Source organism: Stegodyphus dumicola, chromosome 5 (genome assembly GCF_044657685.1).
Source record: "Stegodyphus dumicola isolate Sdum_Otavi_A_Nest chromosome 5, ASM4465768v1".
Lineage (NCBI taxonomy): Eukaryota > Metazoa > Arthropoda > Arachnida > Araneae > Eresidae > Stegodyphus > Stegodyphus dumicola.
This window is the reverse complement of record NC_140772.1, coordinates 181,468,735-181,495,900: the sequence shown is the minus strand read 5'-3', so window position 1 is coordinate 181,495,900 and position 27,166 is coordinate 181,468,735. Positions and strand designations below refer to the sequence as shown.

Sequence of the window (27,166 nt, the reverse complement as noted above, 5' to 3'; positions counted from 1 at the left end):
AGCATGAAATCAAATTGTTATTTAAATCAGATGTGAGAAGTCTAGAGTCGTACAGATGACACAGGACGGGGACACCTGGTGTCTAACAAAGGTAAGCGGGTGTATGTCCCACGCCTTCCGTTATCTAAAACCGGCAGCTTCCGAGACTCAGGATGCCTACCTCGGGAATGCTTCTCTGTGAAATCGCATGAACAAACTAGGACCTGGATGATGTTACATGAATACGTTAGTTGCATGAATATATAAGCATTAGCTGTTTGAATGCATTGGTGATGATCCTGGGCGCACGTTGCTTCGTACACGAAAACTGGAGTTCAGATGTATCCAAATTCTTTGCTATATATGAGATTTGTTATATTTCATTGTAAACAATAGTTACAACAATGGCCATGAATATGATTTAAATTCAGGTAAGTAAACACACTCCACCTTTTGGTCAATTATGCATGGCAAAGCGCACGGATGTCTTAAAAGAGATACATTGTTAGGGTCATTTCTAAGAGAAACTGTTTCTTATTCCCATTAAAAGTGGAAAATCAGGAAAGTTTCACGAATCCAAGCCGTTTGCCAAAAGGATTATGATGGGCAAGCATGCTATACATTACGTCATGACTTTCCTGTTTAGAAGTGCAAGTTAGCTACAAAAACGTCAAATGAAACTTCACTAAATACACTAAAATGTTTTCCATTGTAACTTGTAGCTAAGTGGATTTTTTTATGGATTTTTTAATGTTAGAGATGGTAATGAGAATGAAATTGGAAGAATAATAACAGTTTACCAAGACACTTTTAGTTTTTTCCCTTCGAATTTCAGAAGTTTAGAGCTTCAGAAACTTAAAATATTTAAATTGTTTTTGAAGGAATTACAGTAACAAGAGTCAAGGAAATATTAAGAAATTTACAGAACTAGTTTCAAAGTTTTAAATGTAGAGCTTTATTCTTCAGCTTCATATGTGTAAATGATGACCAGTGATAAGAAAATATAATGCGAATTATTTGTACTTCTGCAGCTGAAAAGAAGGTTCTATATTTATATTTTTAAAACTAATGTTGCAAATTTATGAATTTTACGCTGATTATTACTGCTTTAACTCTTCCAATAATTGTTATTCGCCGTATTATTAACTCAAACTAAATCGTATTAAATTAACAGAGCTTTCCAAATTATAATTTTAATGACATCTAAATGATCTGCATTTTGTTCACTGAGTATTTCGGCTTGTAATAAATATTTTAACCTTACATAAACTGTTTCTCATAGAATTAAATTACAAGGAGCAGCAGAAACTACGACGTATTGCTATGAGGCGAAATTTTTTATAGCGCTTGTATCAGACATCAGTTACGTCCCTTGATCTCCAAAATGTGAATAAACTAAAAAAAAGTTCAGTCTTTACGCTCATATTCATAGCACTAAATTCAATAAGTAATGCTATTTTTTATTTCGGATATATTTTTGCTGCTGTTCAGAGTTATTTCGAATTATATGCCTCACACGCGCAACTTTCAAGGAAATGTTTTTCTGTATTATTAATTAAGTTTCTCGAGCCACACTGAAGACACCGGTTCGTTATACAGCTCATTGACAATTTACCCAAGGCGCTTCTCTTCACTGGCTAATTACGATCGACCGCTTCGTTAATAAGCGTAATTAATAACATCTGTTACCAAACGACATGGCTAATCGTGTTGTGTGTGACAAGGGCTGCAGCATCTGATGCTCTGCTAATGTGTCATTTAAACGATAAAGAGGATAAACGGTGTGAGTAATTATTTTATCTTCTTGTGAAAGTTATCAGTTGCGAAACAAATGAATACGTCAAAAGGAGGCGATGAATTCTGTGTAGGACCTGGAAACAGTGTTAAATATTTTATGTTGTGGTTTCCATAAATCGCGTAACATGCATGCAGTTGTATCCAGAATATTAGATAAAGTCAAAAGACACCATTTTGTTAATTGTTTTAAGTCCAGAAAATAAATGTTTCAAACACATGCGTGTTTTCGATATTAGACCAATGCACAAAGTCCTATTTCGAAAACCTCACAAAGCGCCTCGAGAAATTTTCGAATTTAAACGTGCATTTTATGCCATTCAGAAGACTCTCTCACAAAAGAAGAGTAGAGTTTGTGTGGAGAATCCATTCTCTACACAAAAGACTTATAAAGGACCATCAATGCATTTTATGTGAGACAAACTGTTTGTAACTGATAACACTAGCTAGAAAGTTTAGTTTCCAATTTTCGCTCTAAAATCTTTTATATATTTATCATGAAATTATTGATTCATTTTATTTTGAAACAGGTTGCACCAAAAATTGGAAATTGTTTTTTTCCATTTAGACCGGAGCAAAAACAAAGAAATATTTTACCTTTGTGGGAATACAAAAATTCTAAATATTTCAAAAAATCATCCTTTTGACTTCATGAGGATTGTCAGTATCTTACTATAGCAATTAGTAAAATGAAAAGGTTGTTTCATCATTAAAACATTTCAACATACCTTGCTTTTTAATCCTTATTTTCTATTGAAATTCTTCTAGTTGTACCTCAATATTTCGTTTTAGTTCTTTCTCTGTTTGCAGTAACAAGTGGACATAAATATGCTTCAGATTGAAGCGTTCTGTAAAATATAATATATGTAATATATTTTTGTAAGTTCTTCTGAAAAAAATACATCAATTGGTTAAACGCTAATTATATTTTAATTACATGAAACATGTTGATTTCTTTTAAGGGAAAATTTTTCCTTGAGTTACGCAAAGTAAATATTTTCAAAGGGACATCTAACAAATAGAACATTTAACTGCTCGGTTAACCGAGATAACCATTAATATCTCACACGAGCAAAATTTGTTTCCGTTTCCTAATTACACCCTCAGCTCTTTTTTTCCCCAGAAATCCCGTGATTATATCTGTATTAGGTAAGAAAATTATACCGAATAAGCTCATGAACGATTGCGTGAAAATGTGGAATATTTCGCATTAATTAAAGCACAATAAAATTTCTACTGGATCATACATTGTGGCCGTATGAGGACAAAAGAAATGGGACTGTACGTTTCAAGCACGTTCTTTCACAGCAATGAAAACGTTTTCATAAAATTATACATTTTATTTTGAAAAACAAATCATGATATATGCGTATCTAGGATCGTATTTAAGAAAATAAAATCCATGCACAACATTTCTGAACATCTAATGTGTGTGTGAAATTCCATTTTGGTAAGTGTACCGTATTCATTTCAGCATTCAAAAGTAACACCTAAATTCACACAATATTTTAACCCACTTTTATTACATTATTGCAGCCATATATCGATTTCAATAGCAAAACATTATGGGAAATTATTATTAAAACAACGACCACTTTTAACATGAATCTAAAATTTATATCTCGGACGATGTTTGTCATTTTCATGTATTCTGCAATTGTTTTTAGATACAAATAAGTATATTTTCATCTTTCATTTATAATATTCGCAGCGATGCTAATCAAATACTGGTCTGCCGAGCTAACGGTCATAAAATAATATCAGGTGCAATCATTTTCTCGTATTAATCCATCAAAAATGTTTCGTAAACTTTTAACTGTTGTCTATTTTGGCCAGGCATTTATTTCGTAGTGTATAATTTGTTAACTTCAGATACTGATATTTTGCATAGAGAATTAAATTAAATAAATTAATAATGTTAAATAATACAGGATTTTAAAGAATGTTGAGAAATTTTAAAAATACTGAATGTGATTTCGAAGGCTAATAACATGGTTTCAAGAAACATACACCTTCGAAAATGGCCTGTAAAATCACTTTATAGCAAATGAATAAGATTATTTTCAAATTAACACAGGAAATCTTAAGTTTAATATTATTCCGTAGTTAATAAAAATCGCAAAATCAGATCTTTAAATATTTTGTCTGATGAATAAATTATTCATTGCGCGTTTATGATAAATAGGATAAAGTAGTAATCGTATTTATACGATGATAAATGTTTCAGAAATTACATGCATGTTCATATTTCGAAAATTTCAAATTTATTGTGAAAAGCTTATCAAAGCAAATAGAACATTATGAGAAAGCTTTGGTAACGGATAATCCTGGCTTATTCTTTAAATTAATTTTAAATTGATTGTTCTTATAATTGCTAAGAGTGATTTATTAGAATAAGCAGTGTTAGGTGAAATTAACACTTCCGAGTTACAAAAAGCATTTCTTAATTAAAAAAAAAATAACTAATAAAAGCAGATTGAAACTGAATAATAGTACTACCGATTGCATAAAATAACTTTTTAATTTAAATCGGTGTGAATAATTTAATTCCATAAATTTTTGTAACGTGTTTCTTTTACGAAATAGAACATGCAAATGCTAATGAACCACAATCAAACAATGATTAAGTTACTACTATGATCATGAATAAGTTAATGATCTACTTTCGATATAAAAGGGATTTAACTCGTATTGTATTTTCTGCTACTGTGTCATTTAAGGTATAGGATAGGGGGCATTTAGTATATTTAATTTAATTATCACCACATTTTGTATTAGTAGTTTCCGAGTACAAACAGTATAAGACTTATCGTAACGATGGACGGAACAAACAAAAAAAAAAATCACGTTGTATTTTCTTGCATGCTTAAGCTATTTTACTTTTTATGCTTTACTCGCTTTCAATATTTTTCAGTACTTTGTTCCTTTCAGCTCGAGGGTGCTACAAGCAACCAGATATCTCTAACGGACGAGTAACGGAAATGTACAGAGGAGCACTTCTTGTCTATGACTGTTTGCCTGGGTATGTTTTGAATGGAGTTGGGTCAGTCTATTGTGATGGAAGACGGTGGAGCACAGATCCTCCATCCTGCGTGGGTAAGCAAAGAATATCAAATGTTTTCATAGATATAATATCCAGGTGCAAATACCAAGTTTTTATTATATTTGTACATAGATTTATTACTGGAATTATTCTGAATATTGTTCCACTATCGTTATATTGCTCATTTTAAACGATTGCTACAAAATGCATGTAATGTAAGTATATGAGTTAGGATTTCAAGCAGACTAATGCCGAGCTCAAGGATGAATACATCTTTAAAAGACAATAATACTTTAGTGTAGCGGTTCTCAATCAGGGGAGGTTCGCTTTTGATTTTAAGTGGGAAATTTCATAGCTTCATGGAGGTGGATGGGGTCAGCCTTTTATATATATGTTAAGTAAACATTTAAGCCTTTTATTTTAGTTTATGAATACGAATTCTACTTTTCAAATTTTGGTACTTGCCAACATTTTCTGTACTTTTCTGTTTAATTTATAAAACAGATTAGAAAATAATTTAAATCTAAATAAATGCATATATGTATTTTTCAAGTTTTGAGAAAGACGCGGGATGATTATCTAGCAACGGTAAAAGGAGTACATGGGGCAAAAAAGATTGAAAACCGCTGGTTTTTTTTTTTTTTTTTTTTTTTTTTTTTTTTTTTTTTTTTAATTTTGAGGAAAATTTTGATCGTAGCATAAGAAAACATCCTAAGATTGATAACATCCTAAGATCCTAACTAAATTGCTATAATTATCTTCAAAGCATATTATTAAGGAAATGTGTTTCTTAATTATTAAGTCGGTAGGATAATGCCATTAGGAACTCGGAAAGGACACCCCAGGTACAACATTTTTAAGATTCGGGAAGCGCGAGGCAGTGTAGATGGTGACTCGCACATGCACATTTGTCAATGAATATGTTAGTGTAATGAAAATTGAAATGGAACCTCGAGCTGGTAATTCACAATATTCACAATATTAGTTACTATTTTGCAAATTATATAAATTGATTAAATCATACAGACACATCTTTATATTACATAAGCAGCTAAAGTGTGTGTCGCCGATAGTTTATTGTTGCCACTCGGAAAAATGAGCACGGAAATTAATGTTTCCGCAGTTTTTAATTAATATCTCGGCCGATTAAAGTCGTACGAAGATGAGAACAGTATCGATGGATTCGGAGAATGTTTTAGAATCCGAGGATACGCGTCTCAAATTTCAATTCGGCTCCGTTCCGTAGATATTCGAGAAAAAATAACTTAGCACGTAGCCAAATGCTTCTAATAGGGTAAACCCAAGAAAAAAAGTGGGAAATGTATGGAAAACGTAGGGGAAAATTAGTTTTTAATTAATATCTCGGCTAATTAAAGTCCCAAGAGGACTTGAATGGTCAAAATGGAGCGCCACGGACTTGCGGAATCCGACGGTGTGCTTCGCTAAGCCCGGGAACCAGCCGTTTCGGAGGAGAAGATGTTACTTCACCCCATATATATATATATGCGGCTTAAGTGTCTGTTTGTCGCCGATAGTTTATTGATGAAAATATGATCTCATTATTCATAATTATACCAGTTAAACAAACCTAGGAAGGCATTACATGCAATTTCCCACGATAATTTGTTTTATTTGAGGATGTATGGTTTCTCGTTTGCTGTTAATGAAATTCATCTAAGACTGAATTGACGCTCGATATGCCATTTGGCTCTACATAAACGAGGCCACTTTTTGAGAAGGAGGAAAGAAAGTTTGAACACATAATGGGGAGAGCTGACTCACAGTAATTCTATTAGCTCCATCAAAACACTGCTAAAAAAATCCTAAGATCTGGCATGACTTGGGGTGAAAGGGACATTCTTAAGAAAATCTCTTATGAATCATACAGACTGTATTGCAGAGATTCAAGCTTCAGTAAAGCTTGATCTTGTCACATGAATAGTGTGGAATGATTTATGAGAAAATAATGTTCGTTTCAAGCTTCCTATTTTCGTTAACGTTTAACGTTAACTTCAAATTACTGTCATATGTGTTATCATTGGTGTCAACTTACAGCCTTTTTAAGACGGAATATTGATTAGTGATGCTTGTTTGTTGTTGACTTAAATGTGGAAAAGAACACAAAGGCTATCTGTCTAATGAGAGATATACCTTGGTGGAAGATAATGCACAGAGAAAACATCGTGAGAATACGAAGTCAGCCAGCTCATTTGTTTGGATGTGAGCAAGAAACGAAACCCCAGCATTGAAAAGTAGATTTAATCTGTTTATATCGGTTGGGCCAGATATGTGGACTTACGAGATGGAAGTCGTTTCTGCTCGTGTATCATTGATAGACATGCGGATCACGAGGGGGGAAGACGGAGATCTGCTGAAAAGTTGTACCAGTCATTCAACGTACCGGGCATGCCGTAAATCTTATAATACTGGAAAGGATTTATTACGATGGCAGGATCTGCTCGTTATAATCCGAAACGTTGCGAAAGCAAGTATTTATTCCCGAGTGGAGACATAATTCGTTGTGTCATCGTTCATGAATGATGCTCAAAAAATTTATTCAACAATATAATGCTGATTTCCATTATGCAATTTAAAATGTTGCTTATCTTTTACCATGTTGACACGAGCAGTCAGCTCTCCAATTTTCTCACATAAGAAGGGCGAATAAGACATCACTGACGTGACAATCGCTGTGGATTTAATTACCCAAGGCTGGAATTCCATAATTTCATATCAAATAAGAGTATCCGACTGTAAGATTAGATTAGGCCACATTTTCTGGCCTGTATTCAACTCTGTGGGGACAACAGTGATTTTTGATGTAATGAAAACTGAAATGGAACCTCGAGCTGAGAATTTACAATATTCACAATATTAATTACTATTTTGCAAATTATATAAATTGATTAAATCATGCAGAACATATAATATATAAAATTTATTCACATAGCTAAACATCTTCTTGGTGTTGGGTTTTCATGTTTTCGTAACAGTACATATTTGATATGTATTTGAAACTGTATAATATTTTGATAAGAATTGTTAGTATAGCATTTCTTAAGCCATCCTTGTAACTTCTGAAATGAAAAAGAAACTTTTGATCACGATGAAACACGTCACGTATCTTGAAGATGATAAGACATACTATAAGCGAATTTTGAAAGGTGAGCAAGAAACAAAAATCTCTAGAAAGAAGAAAATTATGCAGCTAAAATGATCTGACAAGTTTTAATATATAAATAAGTTTTAATTATAGTTAAAGTACTTTTATTGCTATAATTTAGAGTTCCTTTGTTACGCTTTAACTAAATAACAAATGTGGAATCTAAACCGCCTGGTAGTTTCTTAAAGAAAGCATATATTTTATTGCAATGTAAAATGGTGTTTCATATGATAGGCGAACCTCCCATCTTCTTTATCTCAAAAGAGATAAAAAAGATGGGAATCACTTCTTTTGAACAGACTCGAAATGTAATGTTTCAAAAATCACCTGCCTGTAATTTTCAACACAAGCATTACTTTTCTAAATCCAAATGCTCTTCAACTATAAATATCCTCTAACTAATGTAGGAAATTTTGCGTTGCAATAAATTGTTATTTAATGAGCAACTTCATATTCCACAAAATTCTTTAGAATTGCAAATTATCCTCAAACTTAGGAATGCGCTTATAATAAATGTTACATTTATATAAAGAAAGCAGCTTTCGAGTTTTCTGTCAGAGCTTAAAATGACGTTGGAAACTGTGCTAGAGTAGAATTTTAATTTAGAACATGACATTTTGCAATGAAGCGGTATGACGTCATAAATTCCCACAGCGCAGTTCACTATCGCCTAAGATCTCACTTTTATTTCCCAGTAGAATAAATACCGAATAATGTTTCATTTTTCTTGCTTGTTATTTTACAGAAATGCAGCTCTAGATTATTTTATTTTTCAAACGATTATACAAGTAGAAAATGTTTTTTGCTGAGATTAAACTAGAAATAAAAACTTAGCAAGCAGAAAAAAGAAGAAAAATGTTATTAAATCAAGAGCTTTTTGATAGCTAATGCGACAATTCGAGTGCGCATGCATTTATAAAGAATTTTCGAAGCAAAAATAGCGAATAATACGAATTGCTAACGCTCTTTATTCGCTACTTTAGTTTCAGTTTTTATTTATTGATTTCGAATGAGCTTCTAAGGTAAAAGTTTTGCAAGAAGAAAAAATAATTACTTTTACATTATTTATATATAGTATATTTGCAAAGAAAACAGAAATTTTGCTTAATTTATTCTGATTAAATTTGAGATAAATTTTGTAAATGTTACTCTCTAGAAATTGCTATTAATTTTAAATTTTGGAAGAATGTTGTTATAAAGCTGATGAAGATGCAATGGCTGCTTTTTCACTTCTTAGATTCGTCTTTGAAGAAAGGATAAAAAGAAAGAGTATTAAACTAAATCATTTCAGTAGTTGGCAAATACACCAGGTGCATAATTTTGAAGCTTCTCATGCACTAAAAATTCCGATTTTGAATTTTTAATAAGTTTTAAGTACTTGAAAAGAATTTTAACTTTCACCATGAAATGTTTACTGTGTAATGAAGAGACAACAGAACATGACTTTGTATTACGAGCACACCATTCCTAGCATGAGAGGGTTCTTATATATATTTCTGGCCTAATAATGAAAAAGCAAATGCTTATGATCGAAATTGGTTTGATTGTTTTTCAAAATATTCTCCATGAAAATCAATACACTTTTGAATGCGTTTGAACCAATTTTCGAAGCATTTTTTCCACAATGAGGTAACTACAAAATATGCGTTTTGAAAATATATCCAAAATATGCGTTACTCCAAAATATGCATCAGCCACTTTTTCGGGTGTCGCAAATCGTTGACCACGTAATTTATTTCTAATGTTCTGATGTGTGGAAATAAAAAAAGTCATTGGGTGCCAAACCAAGGTTGTACTGTGGATGACTAATCAATTGGATGTTTTGGTCCGTCAAAAGTTCCTTTTTTTTGAGCCGATGCGTGAGAGCTCGCATTCTCAGGATAAAGAATGATTCGCTTTTTCTGCTATTTTCGAATTTCTACGATGACTTCTGGTATGTACTATTCATAATTGACTGTCCTGCATTGCTCCAACACCACTGTCGCCGCGTATCCGGTAATGCCGAAGAAATAGGTAAACATTTGCTTCGATGTTCTTCTCCCGGGAACAACTTTTGTTGGATTTGGTTCGTCTGAGAAGACCCATACAGTAGACTGCTGTTATGTTTCGGGGTCATATGCATATGTTACTGGTAATGAATGAAACGCCGGCATTGCATAGAATGTTTAGGCATTGTATACAGGGCTGGACGGTTTTAGGGAAAGTATGAACTATGAGAATTATTACATACTTTCCCTAGTCATTGTATATAATACCTAGGCATTCTATAAAATGACAAATGCTCTTTAGGCAAAGCATGAAAAAAGGCTATGATTAGGTTATTATTTACGAAGTTCATTCCTCAGAAATACAAATGTTATTTTGAAAATTATTGAAAGAGTGCCATTAAAATACTGTTATTCGAAATATGCAAAAACTTAGTGAGATAATCTTGATACAGCATAATAAGTTTGCTATCTGGCTGAGACTGGGAATCGGTAAGATCTACCTGACAAAGGATATTTAGAAACAATCATAAGTTTCACATCAATTCCCTTTTTGTTTTTTTGGCAGGGGCTCACAAAGGCGGTTATACAGCTCAATATCATGACGTGTAACGTTTTTGTAATTTGTTGAACATTCTTTCAGTATTCTGTCACGTCCGTGTCCAGTACTCAAATGAGTTTTCATGAAATACGGAAAATAACTCAGCGTCCGTGACGTAATACTGTATAGTACCAACGCTTTCTTTAATAGGGTACTTTTGCTTTCCACAAACATCACATCCTAGCGATTAAGCAGCCAGTAATCCCGTGGTTACTTCTTAGTAGTAATTTTGGTCTTTTTTATTATTTATTAACTTCTGGTAAGTAGTTTCAGTTCTTCGAAATGAATCGAAAATGTATTTAATACTTTGCCGGTTTGTCATTTGGCGTTTTATAGAATGCCTATGAAATATGTAAAATATGAATCGTTTCATATATTGGCGGCTATTTTTAGGCGTTATATACAATGCCTAGGTATTCTATAGAATACCGGATTTCAAACTTTGCCGTTAACACTTAGATCCATGATTCGTCATCTGTGTAGATGTTCCACACAGCCTTTGATGTATCTTGAACATATTTTTCCAACATTTCCATGCACCAATCGACATGAGCTTTCTTTTGAGCGTTTGTCTCATTATGTGGGATCCAACGCGAACAAATCTTTTTTTACGGTCAAATGTTCATGTAATATTTTATTAATGCTTGTAATACTAATACCCAAAGATGCCTCAATCTCACGGTATGTCACATGACGACCTTGCTTTAGCAGAGTGTTCACTCACAACATCAGTATCTTCTGGCATAACAACCGATTTTGGACGACCTTTACGGAATTCGTCCTAGAGGGAACGTCGATCAAATCGTTATACCTGTTTTTGCAGTGCTGTAAGATGGTGCTTTATGACTGTGTAAGGAATTAAGTTCATCGAAGCACTCTTGTCTTGATAATCCGCGTCGAAAGTTATGAAAAATAATTGCACGAAAATGTTCGAGAGTCAATTCGATTTTTTGCCCGAGATGATTTTTTCAATTTACTGTAAACAACATAAATCACGCTAAAATGGCAAAACGTTCTGACGAAATTATGATTAAAAATATCAAACTTTCGATTGGAATCATCTGCGGTCCCCTAGCAGCAAATGTTGCCAAGGCTAGAAAAATAAATAGGAACCTTAGTAAAGAAGACAATTCTGTTTGAAGGTTTGTTTTACGAAGCATTAAAAGTAAGATATTAATGAAAAGCAATTGCATTTATATGATTTGTAATATTAAATTTCGAGAAAATGTTTTTCTTTTTCAAGCATATAAAAACCGCTCCTTAAGCAGTACATTTTATTTTTTCAATAATTAAAATATTAAATTAATGCTATTCTTTGTATGCCGAATCTGATGACAGCAACAACTTAGAGCCCTCTTCAGTGTCTTGCCTTGCTTAGGTAACAAGATGGTCACTTCAAAAGAAAAATGGATGAAAATAAACTAAATTCACCTCGTCTTTGAAACAAGCTAATTCTAAGGCCAGAATTCTTTTTTTCTGGAATAGATCCAACCCGAACGGGATGTGAAACGAAACTAATTTAACTTTCTGAAAGAGATATGGAGTGTGAATAAAGAAAAAGTGAATTTCTCTTTCTGTTTTTCGCAGAGAGCTCACAAATTTATTCCAGAAAAAGAAGATTTTCCAGTACTTCCTTTTCTTTTTTTATGGTTGTTTTATTGTTTTTGTGTGAAATAGCTTAGACCGATTATATTTCTTTTGGAGACAAAACACAATATGTGAAATCGTATTCGATTGATTTTTTTTTTTTTGTGTGTGTTTTATTTTGTACTGCAATGGAATTAAATGAAATTCTTGAAGGAAATATATATATATCGGCCACCTAGATACAAGAAATGTCAAATACATTAATACATTATAAATTTTTTTTTCGGTACACTTGTCCATTTATATGCATGCCAAGAATAATTTACACCTACGCTTTGTGTTACTTGTAAAACATACGTCTGCCTAAATGAATACTTATTGGAAATTTTTGGAGATGAAAAATTGGCTACTCTGAGGGGACGGAAGATTTCTTTAATCAGATTTCTGCGTCTCGTTGACACTCAATATTCCGAAAGTTGCTTCCTTTTAGGGTATTTAAAAGATAAAACGTAAGCAACCGGAATGAGAGCTGAAAGAACGAATCAAGCAGGAAGCTTGGCGCATAACCCTGATTATCCTTAACGGTATCATGCAATTTTTAGAAAATAAGTTGACAGTTCCTCTTGCTCCTGATCTTCAGAAACGATGACTCCTTCATCTTCATGTACATGTTGCTCTACTTATTCTCTAAGATCGTCGTTGGAAAGAACTTCACCACTTGTAATAATTCTTCAGTATCTCGAGCATTTATATTATCAGCTCATAGCACATTTATATTATTTCATTAACTAGCTTGAAAATTTCGGCGAAATTAACAATGGATTTTCTTGTGTCAACATCCTTGCTTAACTCGCACCATACTACATTCTACCAAAACCTTTTCAAATATTTCTCCGTCAATTAATTCCAGGAAAGACAGATGTTGTCTACAACGTCGTTGATATTGTGGTTTCTCCAAATATTTCTAATGGATTGTTTATCTTCTCCATCGATTTTATCAATGAGTTATCGGAATGTCCATCTAAGATAATAAGTTTTAAAATTTGATATCACTTCTGAACGATTAACAAAGTTGTATTTGGGCGTAAGGAAGACCACTTCAACTTGGATGCAAAAGTTAAGTCGGACAATTGCTTTAAATGGCTTGGAGCATTTTCAATCAAAAGTAAAGTAATAACGTTAATGCCCCATCATAAATCAACTGTGACTCAGCGAACATGCGTTCGTACTATAATGGTACTGCGGCTACGTGCTCATCAACAGACCAACAGTCACGCGCACTGAGGAATAACAGAAACAAAGACCGGCATTGAATGACTAAAACGCTTTCTCATTGTGAGAAACCAGCAGTACAAATAGTGCGTTCCATTTCTGGGAATTCCAATATTACCATGCAGCACTTAAACAACGTTTAGCGCGGTCTTACTTTCTCTCTCTCTCTCTCTCTCTATATATATATATATATTATAAATTTATTACTGGCAAGTATTATTGCTTTTACTAAAACATTGGGACTTTTTAGTTTCAAAGTTGTATCCCGATTACGTGAAGACTTTTATCTTTTATAACATATATTTTTCCTTTTCTTCAACTTTAAGCCAGTACTACTTTCACGTTTTAAGATTTTAACAGCTTCTTTTAAAAGTTTCTTAACATCGCAATTTTGGAGTTGACGATCGCCCTTCCGTATGGTAAATAATTTTTATGACCCCATCCAAAGTTTGACACCCCCGCACACAAAGTTTAACAGGATATGATTTTTTGAACATATGTTTAAATACTTAGTTCTGCTACTGGACACATTGAACCTTATCGCATACTTTTTCTAAGAACTACCATTTTCTGCTTCTCCAGAGCAACTATGAATTCTACAAGAAACACAGTTTGGTCATCTAAAGAATTAAGTAAATTTTCGTTTGAAGATCGTCATATGATTTCAGTAAGTTTGCATTTTTGAATTTTGTTTCTTATAGGTTTTAAGGTTTTTGCCGATGTAGGCTCAGATTCGATTTTATTATGTCAAACAATCTCTATGAAAAGTTTTTCCTTTTCATGGAATTAAAGGTTTAGTTCAGCATAATCTGGAACCGCCCATTTTTAGAGTAATGTTTAAATGACTATTTTGTTTAAAGTATACTTGTATTACGCTCTTTATTTATATTTATATTTGGTTTTGAATTACGGATTTGCATTTAATGCTTTTTTCCCCATTTTTTTCCCCAGAATGGTCATTTTACATAATGTAAAGTTTTATGGCCTTTTTTGTGTTTTAAACATGGCATGTTTTATTCTTTTTTCCAAGTGTTTCGAAAGCATGAGATTCACTTTTTTCGGTTTTATATGTATTTTAATGTAATGAAAATTTGTTTCTTATTTTCGGTTTTTGATCTCAAATGAACCAGGAAATACGTTTTCGAAGCATATCAAACGACTTCTATGAAGTTTTAATTCATTTTCCCCTGATGAGTTTTGAATTGGAGTTTCAGTAAAAAAAAAAGAGATTAATTTTTATACTTTTATTATCTTGCATATTTTCCCCCTTCTGTATTTTTAGTTTTCGTGTTTGTACTACTATGGTCCTTTTTAAATTTTTAATTGTTTGATATTGTGTTAAACCTTTTTACAAGGATGCAATTATTCATATTGTTGAGGAATTGCCTTGATTTGACTCCAATTTACTTTTAACTTTAGAATCTTTAATTTTACATCTCTCTCTCTCTTGATATATATCTATGTGTGTATGTGTGCGTAATAAAAAAGAGAAAAAGCCGCAGCAATGTTGTTAGGCGTAAAACGTGAATTCGTGTTGAAGAAGAAGAATACTAATGTAGCTGTTTATAGCGGCCGAATAAAAATCCCGTTTGGAGACTAATAGCCAATGTATGCCAACATTGAACCCTGTATCAGGAATTCTAAACATATGTTGCTATGCTGCTCTTAAAATTTTTACGATTTTGCAGCTGCGTTGTATATGGCGTAAGTGCGAAGAAAACGATGCTTAATATTAACGCTAAAAATAAATAAAAAATAAAAATAAAAATCTGAAAGCTTTCAGTTTATACATTATGCTCAAAGAGGCGTTTATTTAACGTTTTGTGTGTTGCCTTTATTAAATATCATAGTGTTTATACTTAAACCATAAAATTGAATTCAATAGCAATATTGCAAAATAATTTTAAAATGAGCATATCTTTAGAATTTCCGATACACGATCTCGCGCGCTGGAGATAATTCTTTTCTTTTTTCGTACAGTACCGCCATTGCTCGCTTTGAAATCGTTGAGTTTGTTAATCAAAAATTCATTACAAAGTGTTACAAAATCTGAAGTCGATAATAAAACAAATTTAAAATTACAAATTAGGGCTTCCAGATGACCATATTCGCAGGAGGATTACGTTATTTAAAATTGGAGGGCTCTAGGTACCGTTGCTTTATCACAATGCGAGAAACATACATACATTTATGAAGATTTTTCATCATTTAATTTCTTTAAATGTAACACAGGGCGATAATATTTGTTGGCAAGAATTTGATAAGTGAATCAACGTTTATAATGAATCAGCGCAGAATGCCAAAACGGGATTAATCGTCCTTCTGGGCAAATTGTGTCTTTGGACTAAAAACGCGGAATTAGCAGGAGTAAGTGCAATAAGAGATTGGTAAACTGCGAGCTCAGGAAGAGCGCAAACAACCTTAACAGATCCTTGACTTTTAATATTTTATTTATTTATTTATTTTTTTGCCATTTTTTCATTAAAGGAATGCTGGGCAGTTTCGTCGCTATGTAAATCCGCTAGCATGTACGTTTGGGATGGGGGAGCGATGGTGCTTATTTCGTCTCTGGAAGCAAATAATAAGCATGTTTTGCGTTGATGCATATAAAGCATATAATTAATACAAATGTATTTGTTGATGCAGGACTATATTATGAAATCATCTTGTAAACTTCAAATTAAAAATTAAATAAAATTTACTGTTGAAATTATTTGTCTCCATTTCTCAAAGAAAATTTTCTGTGGATGCCCATGCCCAAAAATGACTTTTTATGAAAAATAAATTTCAATAATTAGAAAGCCTGTACGTTATATAACTATTATAGTTATAGCTATATTGTATAACAAATGAAATTTGGTATGAAAGAATAAAAGTAAATTAATACAGCACTTTTAATAGAATATTCAAGCTGTTGAGAAATAGACTGAACTTGTTTTGAAGCAGATTCTCTGAAAAGATAATATAGAGGTTTGGGATGCTCGCTGTTCTGTTCTTACATATTTTTCATAAGTTAATACTTTCCTTAGAAATTATTTATTGGATTTACACTTCTACGAGCGGCCTAGCGTTGAAACCGCTGAACACTGTTAGTTCCAACCTAGGATTGATACCAAGCGAACGGGCTGGCTACATGGAGATTTTCGTGATTTTCCCCATGTGTCACGTGTATACGAGGCAGTGCCCCATATAAAGTCCTCCACAAAGGCATCTCTCCCCTTATGTAGATAACTCAAGTGTGCTTTGTCACAATTAGCTAAACCAAAACAAATCTTTGTAATATTCTAGCTAAATTAGAAGTCTTTGGCAGCTAGAATACTGATAAACTGCGTAGAGACTATTCGCTGAGTTCTTGAAAGTAAGATGCCCAAAGAAAGGTTAAATTTACTCTTTATCATAATTAAATTAAGTGAACAGATGGCCCTCTCCTCGGGCTTACAATAAGTCTCCACTTGGGCTTTATTTCAAGACAGAAACTAGGAAAGTAATCTAATATTAACTAAAATAAACCTGCCGAAGCTGCACAGAATTAACTAATAAAGTTGGCCCTTATTTAAGATCACTGGCAAGTTAATATTAACAAGGAATTCATGCACACCACTCTCATGTAATTATTCTCATCAGCCATTATACTGTAATTTACTTGAAGCCTGTTTAGTTGGTAAAAATCAATAGATGTTTATTCCTCACACAAAAGTAAATGAATCAGAAGAAAAGTAAGAATGCTTAATCCAAAAACCAGTTTACGTTCATTCAAGTTTTTTCTCGGGCCAGAACGAAGCCTGCATAGCCATTTCAACTCAGCTGCTTATTCGAACGTAATCCTTTTTTTTAATGTGTGAAGAATATGTTGAAGGGACAAGATAGCAGTTGTTCGTCTTTTGTAAATCCCAAGTCTTGAATTTTCCTCCGAGGTAATAGGTGAAAGCAAAAGGAATGCCAAGTAGCTTGACAAGTAAATTGCCCTTTATATTTATTTGCAAATACCTGGTTCTTGTAACTTAAGCCCTTAGCTCTTTAAGAGATTTTCTGTTTTCAGAAAAATAAAACTTAGCAACAGCTGAATATCCAAATGATGTAAATGTTTCCAAAATTATATCAGAAATATTTAGTTTCAGAAATCAATAATTTCTGGACCCTGAAGCTGCTTCAAATTTAAATTTCTCAATTTAAAAGTACGAAATACGTATCAGAATTTAGAAGCTGCATTGGTAATATTTTAACAGTTGAAGTTTTACTGCTGATCTGAGAGAAGATTAAAAAAAATTTTAGAAAAAATTGTGTAAGATCTTCACTTAGATAAGAAAGACTTTCAAATGCAGTTATTTTCCCTATAAAGCATGATTTAAGGATGGTTGCGTGCGTACGGGTTCGTTACGAAATGAATGCACACGTCCGATGAAAAATGAACAAAAATTTATTATTATCACAACAAATATGATTAAATGTCCTCAAATAATCGTGCAGTATCACAAAATATCACAGTAGTTATCTTCTAACTACTCAAACGTTCAAGAGGACTTAATTCAAAACAGCTAAAGAAAGCTAATCCGCGAATTCTCTACAGTCAACAACAGCAGTTTTCTAAACAACAACAAACTAAGTAATTACTACGAACTGGGAGGTTTTCCTCCTTTTATAAGATTTTAAAATCGCGCTCGAGAATTTTCTAGTACTTTCTCGAAATCAAAAAAAGATATTTATTAAATGTTACATGAACGCGCTCTTGTATTTTCAATTTTCCGGCTAAGCTTTCTTTTAATATTCGTCACGCGCTGCACTGCGCGGGAAATAAAAACCATTTAATTTACAATTCAACTATCATAAGCTATTTAAATACCAAATCCGTAACACTGCCCCCTTCCCAAGGACTGCACGTCCCGTGCAGTACAGTCCCTGGACAAGAAGCCAAATTTACAAGTAAGGCATGAATACAATAATAAGCATTACATTACAGTAATAAACAACATGAACAATAAATGCAATAAATGAAACAAATCAAATGCTATCAAATACAAAATACAAATCAAATGCAAAATAAAAATCAAATACAAAATACACATTTAGAAACAAAAAGGACCATGGTCTTACACTATTTACAATTATTTACATTACGTACTATGGGCATAGTAATGAGCTAACCTGTGGTAATGAACGACTTTAGGTTTACAGTTCGAAGACTTACGAATCCGAACCACGACGTCATTCAGCCTGTTTAGGACTGTGTACGGGCCATCCCAAGGTGACTGTAATTTCGGACAAAGTCCTTTCCGTCACAAGGCAGACGAAAGTCACGACCGAAGAGCATCTGTGATGGGGAATAGCCGGTAGTTTCGTGGACAGCGCTGCGGTAAGCCAGTAAAAACAGCCATAATTTCTTGTCCCAGTCCTGCTGGTTTCTGGAAAGCACTAATGAGAGGTTATTAAGGATGGTTCGATTGAACCTCTCTACCATGCCGTCCGACTGGGAGTGTAATGGCGTCGTTTGGGTTTTGTCAATGCCGAGTAGTTTGTATAGTTCTTTGATTACTACCGAGGTAAAATTCCTTCCCTGATCGGAATGTAACTGAAGAGGCACTCCGAACCTGGAAATCCAGTGCTGTATCATCACCTCAGCTACTGTAACAGCTTCTTGATCAGGAATAGGATACGCTTCAGGCCACTTGGTGAACTAATCAATGACAACGAGTATGTATTTGTTGCCATCAGCAGTTCGTGGCAGAGGTACCAAGATGTCAAAGGCGATACGTTCAAACGGCGCACCTACGTTGTGACGTTGCAGCTTGTCTCGGCTGCGTTTGCTCGGTCCTTTCCGACCTGCACAGGCATCGCAAGATCGGCACCACTTTTGCACAGGAATCCGGGATCTGGGAAGTATCAGTTGCCATCGGAACGTCTTCCCATCATCTGATTCGAATTTCCGGTATAAGACGCCGTTTCGAATGTGAAGTGAATCCCAGAGTGCCCAGTATTCTTTTGTTGAATGACTACAGATAGAAATGTCCTGCCAGGTAGGTTTTCTGTCTGATGACTCCATCAAATGAATTATGGGTTTAATGTCACGGTCTTCCAGCTGGTCTTTCCTGACTTCATCATCACTCTACGGGTCTGGATCAGCCGATGATGATGTCGTAATTTGTCGTGCGACCGGACTCAGCAGCTCGTATTTCGCTTCGACCCGGAACAATATCGGCAGCTTTCTTGGCAAGGTCTTCTAGACAGGGCGTCGGCGTTTCCATGTGATGATCCCTTACAATGACGGACAGTGATGTCATATTCCTGGAGTCTCTGTATCCACCTGGCTATTTGACTCTCAGGATTCTTGAAATTTAAAAGCCAGGTCAATATGCATGATTGGTGCGGAACAGGAATTTTCTGCCGTATAGATAGTGATGGAAATGTTCTACAGCTTTGACTATGGCGAGCAACTCTTTACTGGTGACACAATAATTCCTCTCCAGTTTAGACAGGCACTTGCTCCAGTACGCCACTATAGGTTTTTGGCATTCTATTTCTTGGGACAAAACAGCACCGACACTTTCATTGCTCGCGTCTGTGTCGTGAATAAATGGTCGGTCGAGCTGAGGATACGTCAGGATTGGAGCAGATGTTAAAGCCTCCTTTAAATTGTTAAATGCATCCTCGCATTCTTTTGTCCACAAGAACTTTTGCTTGCTCTCTGTCAGCTTGTGACGGAGTCTTGTGATGGAAGAAAATTCCTTCCCGAATCTCGAAGTAGGTGAGTGAGTGAGTGACGGAGGACGTGCGCACTGTACCTTTAACATAGTGGTTAATCAGTACAGACCACGTCCACCATTATCCAGAGCATCCGATATGTTTCGGTGCCATCCAGCTGTCAGGGCCACAGTAATTATTGAAATGAAAGAGAAACATAAGTATATGGTCATATAGGGCCGTTTGTGACATGCTAATTTTACATCCAATACATTCAAATAATACTAGATTAATAACTCTGGAATATAAGTATATACAAAAAAATTGCATAAATACTGTGTTACGTAAATACTTTACATTGTGTTAGATAAGGCACACTTGCGATTACAGTATATTCTTTACTTAGACACCATAGCTATATATACATTACTTTGCATTAAATATATACCACTTGTGATTACAGTTACTCTGTACATAATTCACGTAACACAAACTTATTTGAACTACTTGCTACAACCTACACACTTGCTTATTAATACAGTGAGCTAAATTCACAGAATCTACTTATATGGTAAGCTTGACATTGTATTAAGTATATTATACATTAGATATACTATAGCGATATACATTATTATTAAATCCAGATACAGACAGAACATGAACTTTTACATTAGGTACAATATACATGATTTAAATACGCTTTACGTGATAATGAGTGTGCTATACATATTATACTAGTTACTCATTCGTGAGGTAAATAGATGCGCTATACTTTCTGTTTGTTTTACCATTCATACTCCTATTTTATACCATTTTCCGTTACATTATATATGTTATACATTCTACGTTGAAAACACATTTAATATTAAACATTCAGTTCTGAACATTCCATATTATAAATTCTACTTTACTGTTACCATTATGCATCCGATACTTTCTATTATTAAAACCTATTTATACATTACAATAGGTATGCTAAGCATTATCTGTCTAAATACGCATATACACTCCATTACATGTTTACAAAAGAGTGTCACGCTATTACAAATTCAGTACATTTAAAACTATCTGAATAGCACTGTACTTGCTGAAGTGTTAATAAAACGTCCGTCACATTAAGTCACTACTGTGGAGATATTTTTAACTTATAAAAATTAGATAACTTGGGTAATTATATCATCTGACATAAGTGAATCTCATTGTTGAATAATAAGTCCATCATTTTCATGATTTTCCTTGCGAGATGCTTTTGCTTAACTAAATACATTGCGAAGGCTTGAACATTGGCATTTTGGTTCTGGGCATTTTTATGTGATACTCTCTTGTCAGAGGGCATGTAGTTAGATAGTGTTCGGGCGTTCCCGTCTTGCCACAGATACATATATCCGTGTTTGTTATACCATGACGTTGGAAATAGACAGGAAACGGCCCGTGCCCTGAGATAAATATGACTAGTTGCTAGCTAGTGACTTGTCGTGCAGGATTTACATAGGACATGTGATAGTGCGTTCTCCTACCGGTTGTATCAGTGTCCCATTCTTCTTGCCACTTGGAGAGAATTTTTAAGTTAATTTCTCGCTTCAAGTGGGAGAGTGGTCAGTCTATACTGAGCTGCTCAGCATCCTTATTACTTGCGGCTTCCTTAGCCAGTGTGCCTGCAGTTTCATTTCCTGCATTGCCCGCGTGTCCTTTTGTCCATACTAGGTGGATTTTTTGATGAGAACTTTCGCGAAGAGTTTGTTGTATCTTGTTTATGATCGGAGAGGGCTGTTTCAGATTTTTGATGGCATGTAGAACAGAGAGGCTGTGATAGCAGTGGTAACTCCAGTAGTATTGATGTAGGCTATGGCTTTTGCCAATGCTGTACCTTCGGCCTGGAACACACTATCGTGCATGTGTCCCTTCCATTGAAACTTCTTTGCATCGTTCTTGTAAGATACCAGTGCGCAGCCCGTGCTGTTATCTAATTTGAAACCGTCTGTAAAAATCTTGAGAGCAGTAGGAGATGGGTGTTTGTCTTCTTTTAGGTAGATGTTGACACCCTGTCTCTGCTGGGATGGGTGTAGTTCTAGATGTTGCAATGGTCTAGTCCGTTGGAGAGTAATTTATTTCATCCAGAAAGGCGGCTCGCTGCAGCTGCTTTACCTTCTGAATGGTAGCTTCCTGCAGGGCTTTGAGATGTAGTGGGACTATTCCTGCAAGGATGTTGAGTGCGTTGGTTGAGGTGGTACGATATGCCCTCGTCATGGCGAGTGTAAATGGACGTTGCAGGCTTTGAAGGTGCTTTATTTTACGTACCTGCATTGGAATAGCCCAGACTACTGCTGCATAGGTTGCATTTTTTTCGATTACTGTTAGGTACAGAGATTTTAGTCTATATGGGTTCAGTCCCCACCGATAACCCTGCATCTGTCTGAGTTTGGCAGCTATTATTGTAGTCCGTTTTTTTGTCTCTATCATGTGCTGGATCGAGTTTAATTTTTCATCGAAAATTAACCCCAGGTATTTAAGCTGTGGTGTGATTTTTAGTCTGCTGCCATTTAAAGTGATTCTGGGTCTCCTGGCCAGTGAGCCATCCTTTTTGGGAATTAAGAGAACGTGAGACTTCTGATCGGCAATTTGTAGCTTGATGGCTGTGCATAGTTCATAGAATTTTTCACAGGTTTCCGTAGAATGTCGTTGGAGCTCGTCTCTTGTTCTCCCTTTAACAATGAGAGCCGCGTCGTCTGCGTAGGCAAATATTTGACTGTGCTCTGACCAGTCTGCCTTCAGAATGCTATTGAATGTTAGGTTCCATAGGTCAGGACCGGCACATGAGCCTTGAGGATACCCTCTGTTATGTAGCTTGCTGACGATGCAGTTGTTACTTACATAAATTAAGCTTCTATCAGAGAGATGGCTGTCAAATACCCTAAAAATTTTCTTGGAGCACTTAGCGTCGTTTAATGCTGCTCGAATGGCTGGCCACCACAGTGTGTCAAACGCATTTTTCAAATCCATGCTAATGAAGGCACTGTGGTAGCCGCTGTTTCTGTTTTTCATGATGGTGTCTTGAATATTTGCTAGTACATGCACATTTGAGCATTTTGGATGGAAGCCATACTGTGTATCACTTAAATAATCTGTGCAATGAAGGTGGTGCTTTAAGGGGACTCGTACACCTTAAAACCTCTAAGATTTTCGAATATGTGACTGTTGCAAGAATTGGGATAACTTATTTATTTTAAAAGCAATTACTTCCAACGTTCTACAGATGACTACATAATATAGCTGTTTTCTGAAATAGTGATCAGAAAGAAGTTTGTGTTGCCACAAATATTTTTATAATTTAATCCGCTTTTTGACAAAAGTTTTCGTCATGTTTCCACCTTGCGCGCAAAGTTTAAAATATTCTGTTGCATAATTTAATTCTATATTTAATATATAGCTTTTATAACATTTGGAAACTACTGTGAGCCAAAAAATTCTAAGAGTTTCATGTTAAATTTTCCTTTCGTTTGGAGTCGACTTTATAAAATGTATTTTATTAAAAAAATCTGTAATGTTTTCGTCCATAAAATGTTTTAATATTAAAATATTCATCAGATTTTAGGTTCAGTTAAGAGATAGGGCTCATATAAAGAATTCCATCAAATTTCAAGTATGTACCATTAGCCATTTTTAAAATATCGTGCGCGCAAGGTGGAAAGGTAACGAAAAATTTTGTCACAAAGCGGATTAAATTACAAAAATATTTGTGGCAATACAAACTTCCTGATCACTATTTCAGAAAGCAGCTATATTACGAAGTCAGCTGTAAAAAGTTGGAATTATTTGATTTTAAAATAAATAAAATATCCCAATTCTTGCAACAGTCACATATTCGAAGGGTGTTATGGGGTCTAAGGTGTATGAGCCCCTTTAAACGGCTTACAATTATTCTTTCATATACTTTGCCCAGGGCGGACAGGAGACAGATCGGTCGGTACGAGGAGGGAAGTTTCGGATCTTTATTTTTCTTTAGAAATAGGACCACGTGTCCGACTTTAAAGACACGTGGGAAAATGCCTATTGTTAGAAGCTTGTTAAAATATTCTAAGAAGAATTGAAGCTTGAGTTAATGGTGACGTGGATGATAGTATAATCTATGCCGTCTTGCCCTGGTGCCCTTTTCTTTGGGAGATGACGAAGAACTGTGCGAAGTTCATCTAAGGTGATTTCCGCATCATCAGCCGTTTCAGGGACTGTGTTTGCATGTCTTAAATTTGCTTGCATAGGGGTGTCTTCTGAAATGTCATCAACAGGGAAGATTGCATCAAGAATATTTTGGATTGTGGATTCTGTTGGACTTTGATTGCTGGGCTGAGTATCTGATATATACAGCTGCATAAGTTTGAATAATTTATCCATAACAATTTTTATGAAGACCATAGAAATCTCTATTATTGCTACAATATTGTCTCCTGGTGTTAATCTTCGATTGTATGATTAATCTTTTATATATGGCTCTCTCTCTCTTTGGAAGATTACGAGAGTATTAGATTGAATGCCTTGTTTCCTTTCTTGCTTTAATTTCCTCCTTAGGGCCCGGCATTTCTTCTGCTGGATCCTAAGGTCACTGTTCCACCAGTGAAGTGAATGTAGGTTTTTCGTACTTCATTGTGGGAGTAACTCCTTGCAGGTATCTTGGATGCCTTTAATTATGGCATCTGTGAGGTCTTCGAGAGCTTCTGGGGTATGGGTTGAATAAAGATGGTCTTTGAGAGAGAGTAGCTTGTTATGCATGTTCTTGCTGAGTTTCTTAATTTTACGGCCTGGTAAATTAAATCTAAGGATTACCGTGACCGTGGTATATTCTGCAATTTTCAAAGGTGATGTATTTGTGGTCGGAGAGACTGTCTTCTTCACGGACCACCCAGTTTTGTACGAGATGAACTGTCTGTCCTGTAACAAGAGTTATGTCGGGCCATCCTCTAGCGAAAATGCGATCGAACGTCGGAGTCATATCGGACGTATTAAGAATGACTAGATTTTTAGATGATATGTAGTCTTCGAAAAGCCGTTCTTTGGGATCAGTAGTTGCATATCCCCAATTGGTGCTGTGAGTATTAAAGTCCCCACGGTGGAGCTGGTGTGCTGAACCTGCAGGTAGAGTAGTGGCATCCAGAAAAGCTATTGTTGTTTCGAGATCGTCAGTGGGGCTGGAGTAAATGGAGGTGAGCATGATGATAAAATTTTCCACCTCGAGTAGAATTGCTACTTGATCTCTGGTAGCTGCCAGGATCGATGGAGACCAGTTGGGATTACAATTTACTATAGCCGCTCTTGGTGGCTCTAAAATATCCTCTTTCTGGAAGATGGTCCAGGCAAAGGGGAATTGCGCAACTCTGCTATTTCTTGTGTATGGTTCTTGTATGAAAATTAAATCAGCATTGTTGGCAATTGCAAATTCTGTGACTTGCGCCATTGCTGCTTGGGCCGTCTGAAGATTTACTTGTATGCATTGGATGTTACCTGCCATCACCCGCTTAGTAAGATTTATTGTATCTTTACTCATATGATGTGAGGCTTCTGAGTCTGGCCACGTGTGATTGATAACTGCTGCAATCTTTTGCGTATGCTGCGTGTTCTGTTGGTACATTGATGCGTCTGTAGAAATTGAGGTCCAGGCAGTTTGATACAGCTTGGGTGTTTGGCTGTACAGCTTTTAATATCATGGGGCCCTGTGCAGTATGCGCAGTACTGCTTACTTTTGCATTCCTTTTGAAGGTGACCAAATCTTTGGCATGCAAAGCAGCGTTTGATGGCAAAGTATTCTGTGATACTATGTCCGTGCCAGCCAATGTACAATTTTGGGTTGCGCATGATTGTTGTAAATGCTCCTGGGCTGCATTCTGCGATCCATTTGACATTTTTGCGTTGCTTAAGTGGATAAAGCAGTTTAATGTGTTGCTTGCTTAAGCTGTATTCTGATCCGAATGCTGTCTCTAAGTCCTCCTTTGTGAGATCTGGTGAAATATTGTTAATAGCTATTAAAGGCTTTCTTCTGGTAGGGTGTTTTATGCTGACAAAATTAGCCGCCTTTTCTGTATTGAGCGTTGAAGTAAGTTTTTGCCTACCTTCCTCAGATTGGCAAACTACAGCGAGTCCTCTTCTCTGAATGGGTCTAATTTCAGAGACCTGTATGGTCGGGTACCTGTTTCCCTCAGGTGAAAAAAATAATATCTTAACAAGGCTTTGTCTGTAGTTAGTTTGAAAATTTGTGATGCATTTCGTTCTAAGAGAGTAAAGCTATCAGAGATTTTAGATACCAGTTTGGGAGAAGAAACAAAGCAAAAAGTGTCCTTTTACTTCTCAGATAAATAAAGGAATTTAATTTATAAATGTACACATAATGTATTTTATTTCAAACAGTTAACGTAGCAATTCTTGTATGATAAACACTCGTTTGATTTCATAATGCAAGATATTTATTGGATTGCTCAAGATGCTATGAAACTAGATAGGGATACGAGAAAGAAACTCACAAGACAAATACTTGCTCACAAATCATAATATTCTGAAAGATATTAATTTATCTTTACCTACCAGATGCATTTTGTTTAACTCAATCTTTTACTTCATCCTTCTTTTCCTTTTATTGCCTGACAGAAGGCGTTGTATAATTCAGGAACTTTACCACTATTATAGATTTCAGAAGTTTGATGTTATCTATTTAAAATTCCGTAAAAGATTGAAAGAAACATTGCCTTTTTCCTCAAGCGTTCACCCTGTGTGTTTGGAACAGGAAACGAAACCTTTCTTTTCCGGGACGTTCTTCTGATTTGTTCTAGCACCATAAAAGGATTTTCAGCGCTCATAAGTTTTTTAATTGGATGTTTATCCTGATCCATTGTCATATGGGCAAGCTCGAATAAAATTTGTATTCTCTATTTACAAACTCCATGACATTTTCTTGAACATATACTGAAGCGGAAGCATAGCGATTGATTCCAATATTGATCCACACAATGCGGGATTGCTTAACATCTTGTATAAGAATTTTAGAATGTTAATTTCTTTTTATCGTTAAAGACTCTCAGTTAACA

At 34.9% G+C, this 27,166-nt stretch overlaps 1 protein-coding gene across 1 annotated transcript in view; it reads left to right on the top strand.

Moving 5' to 3' along the window:
• Positions 1-27,166, top strand: part of LOC118189076 (uncharacterized) — a 408,861-nt gene that overhangs the window by 74,384 nt on the left and 307,311 nt on the right. Inside the window, exon 3 of the mRNA XM_085817435.1 lies at positions 4,705-4,869. Within this exon, the coding sequence (XP_085673561.1) occupies positions 4,705-4,869 (165 nt within the window). The remainder of the gene's footprint in view (positions 1-4,704; positions 4,870-27,166) is intronic.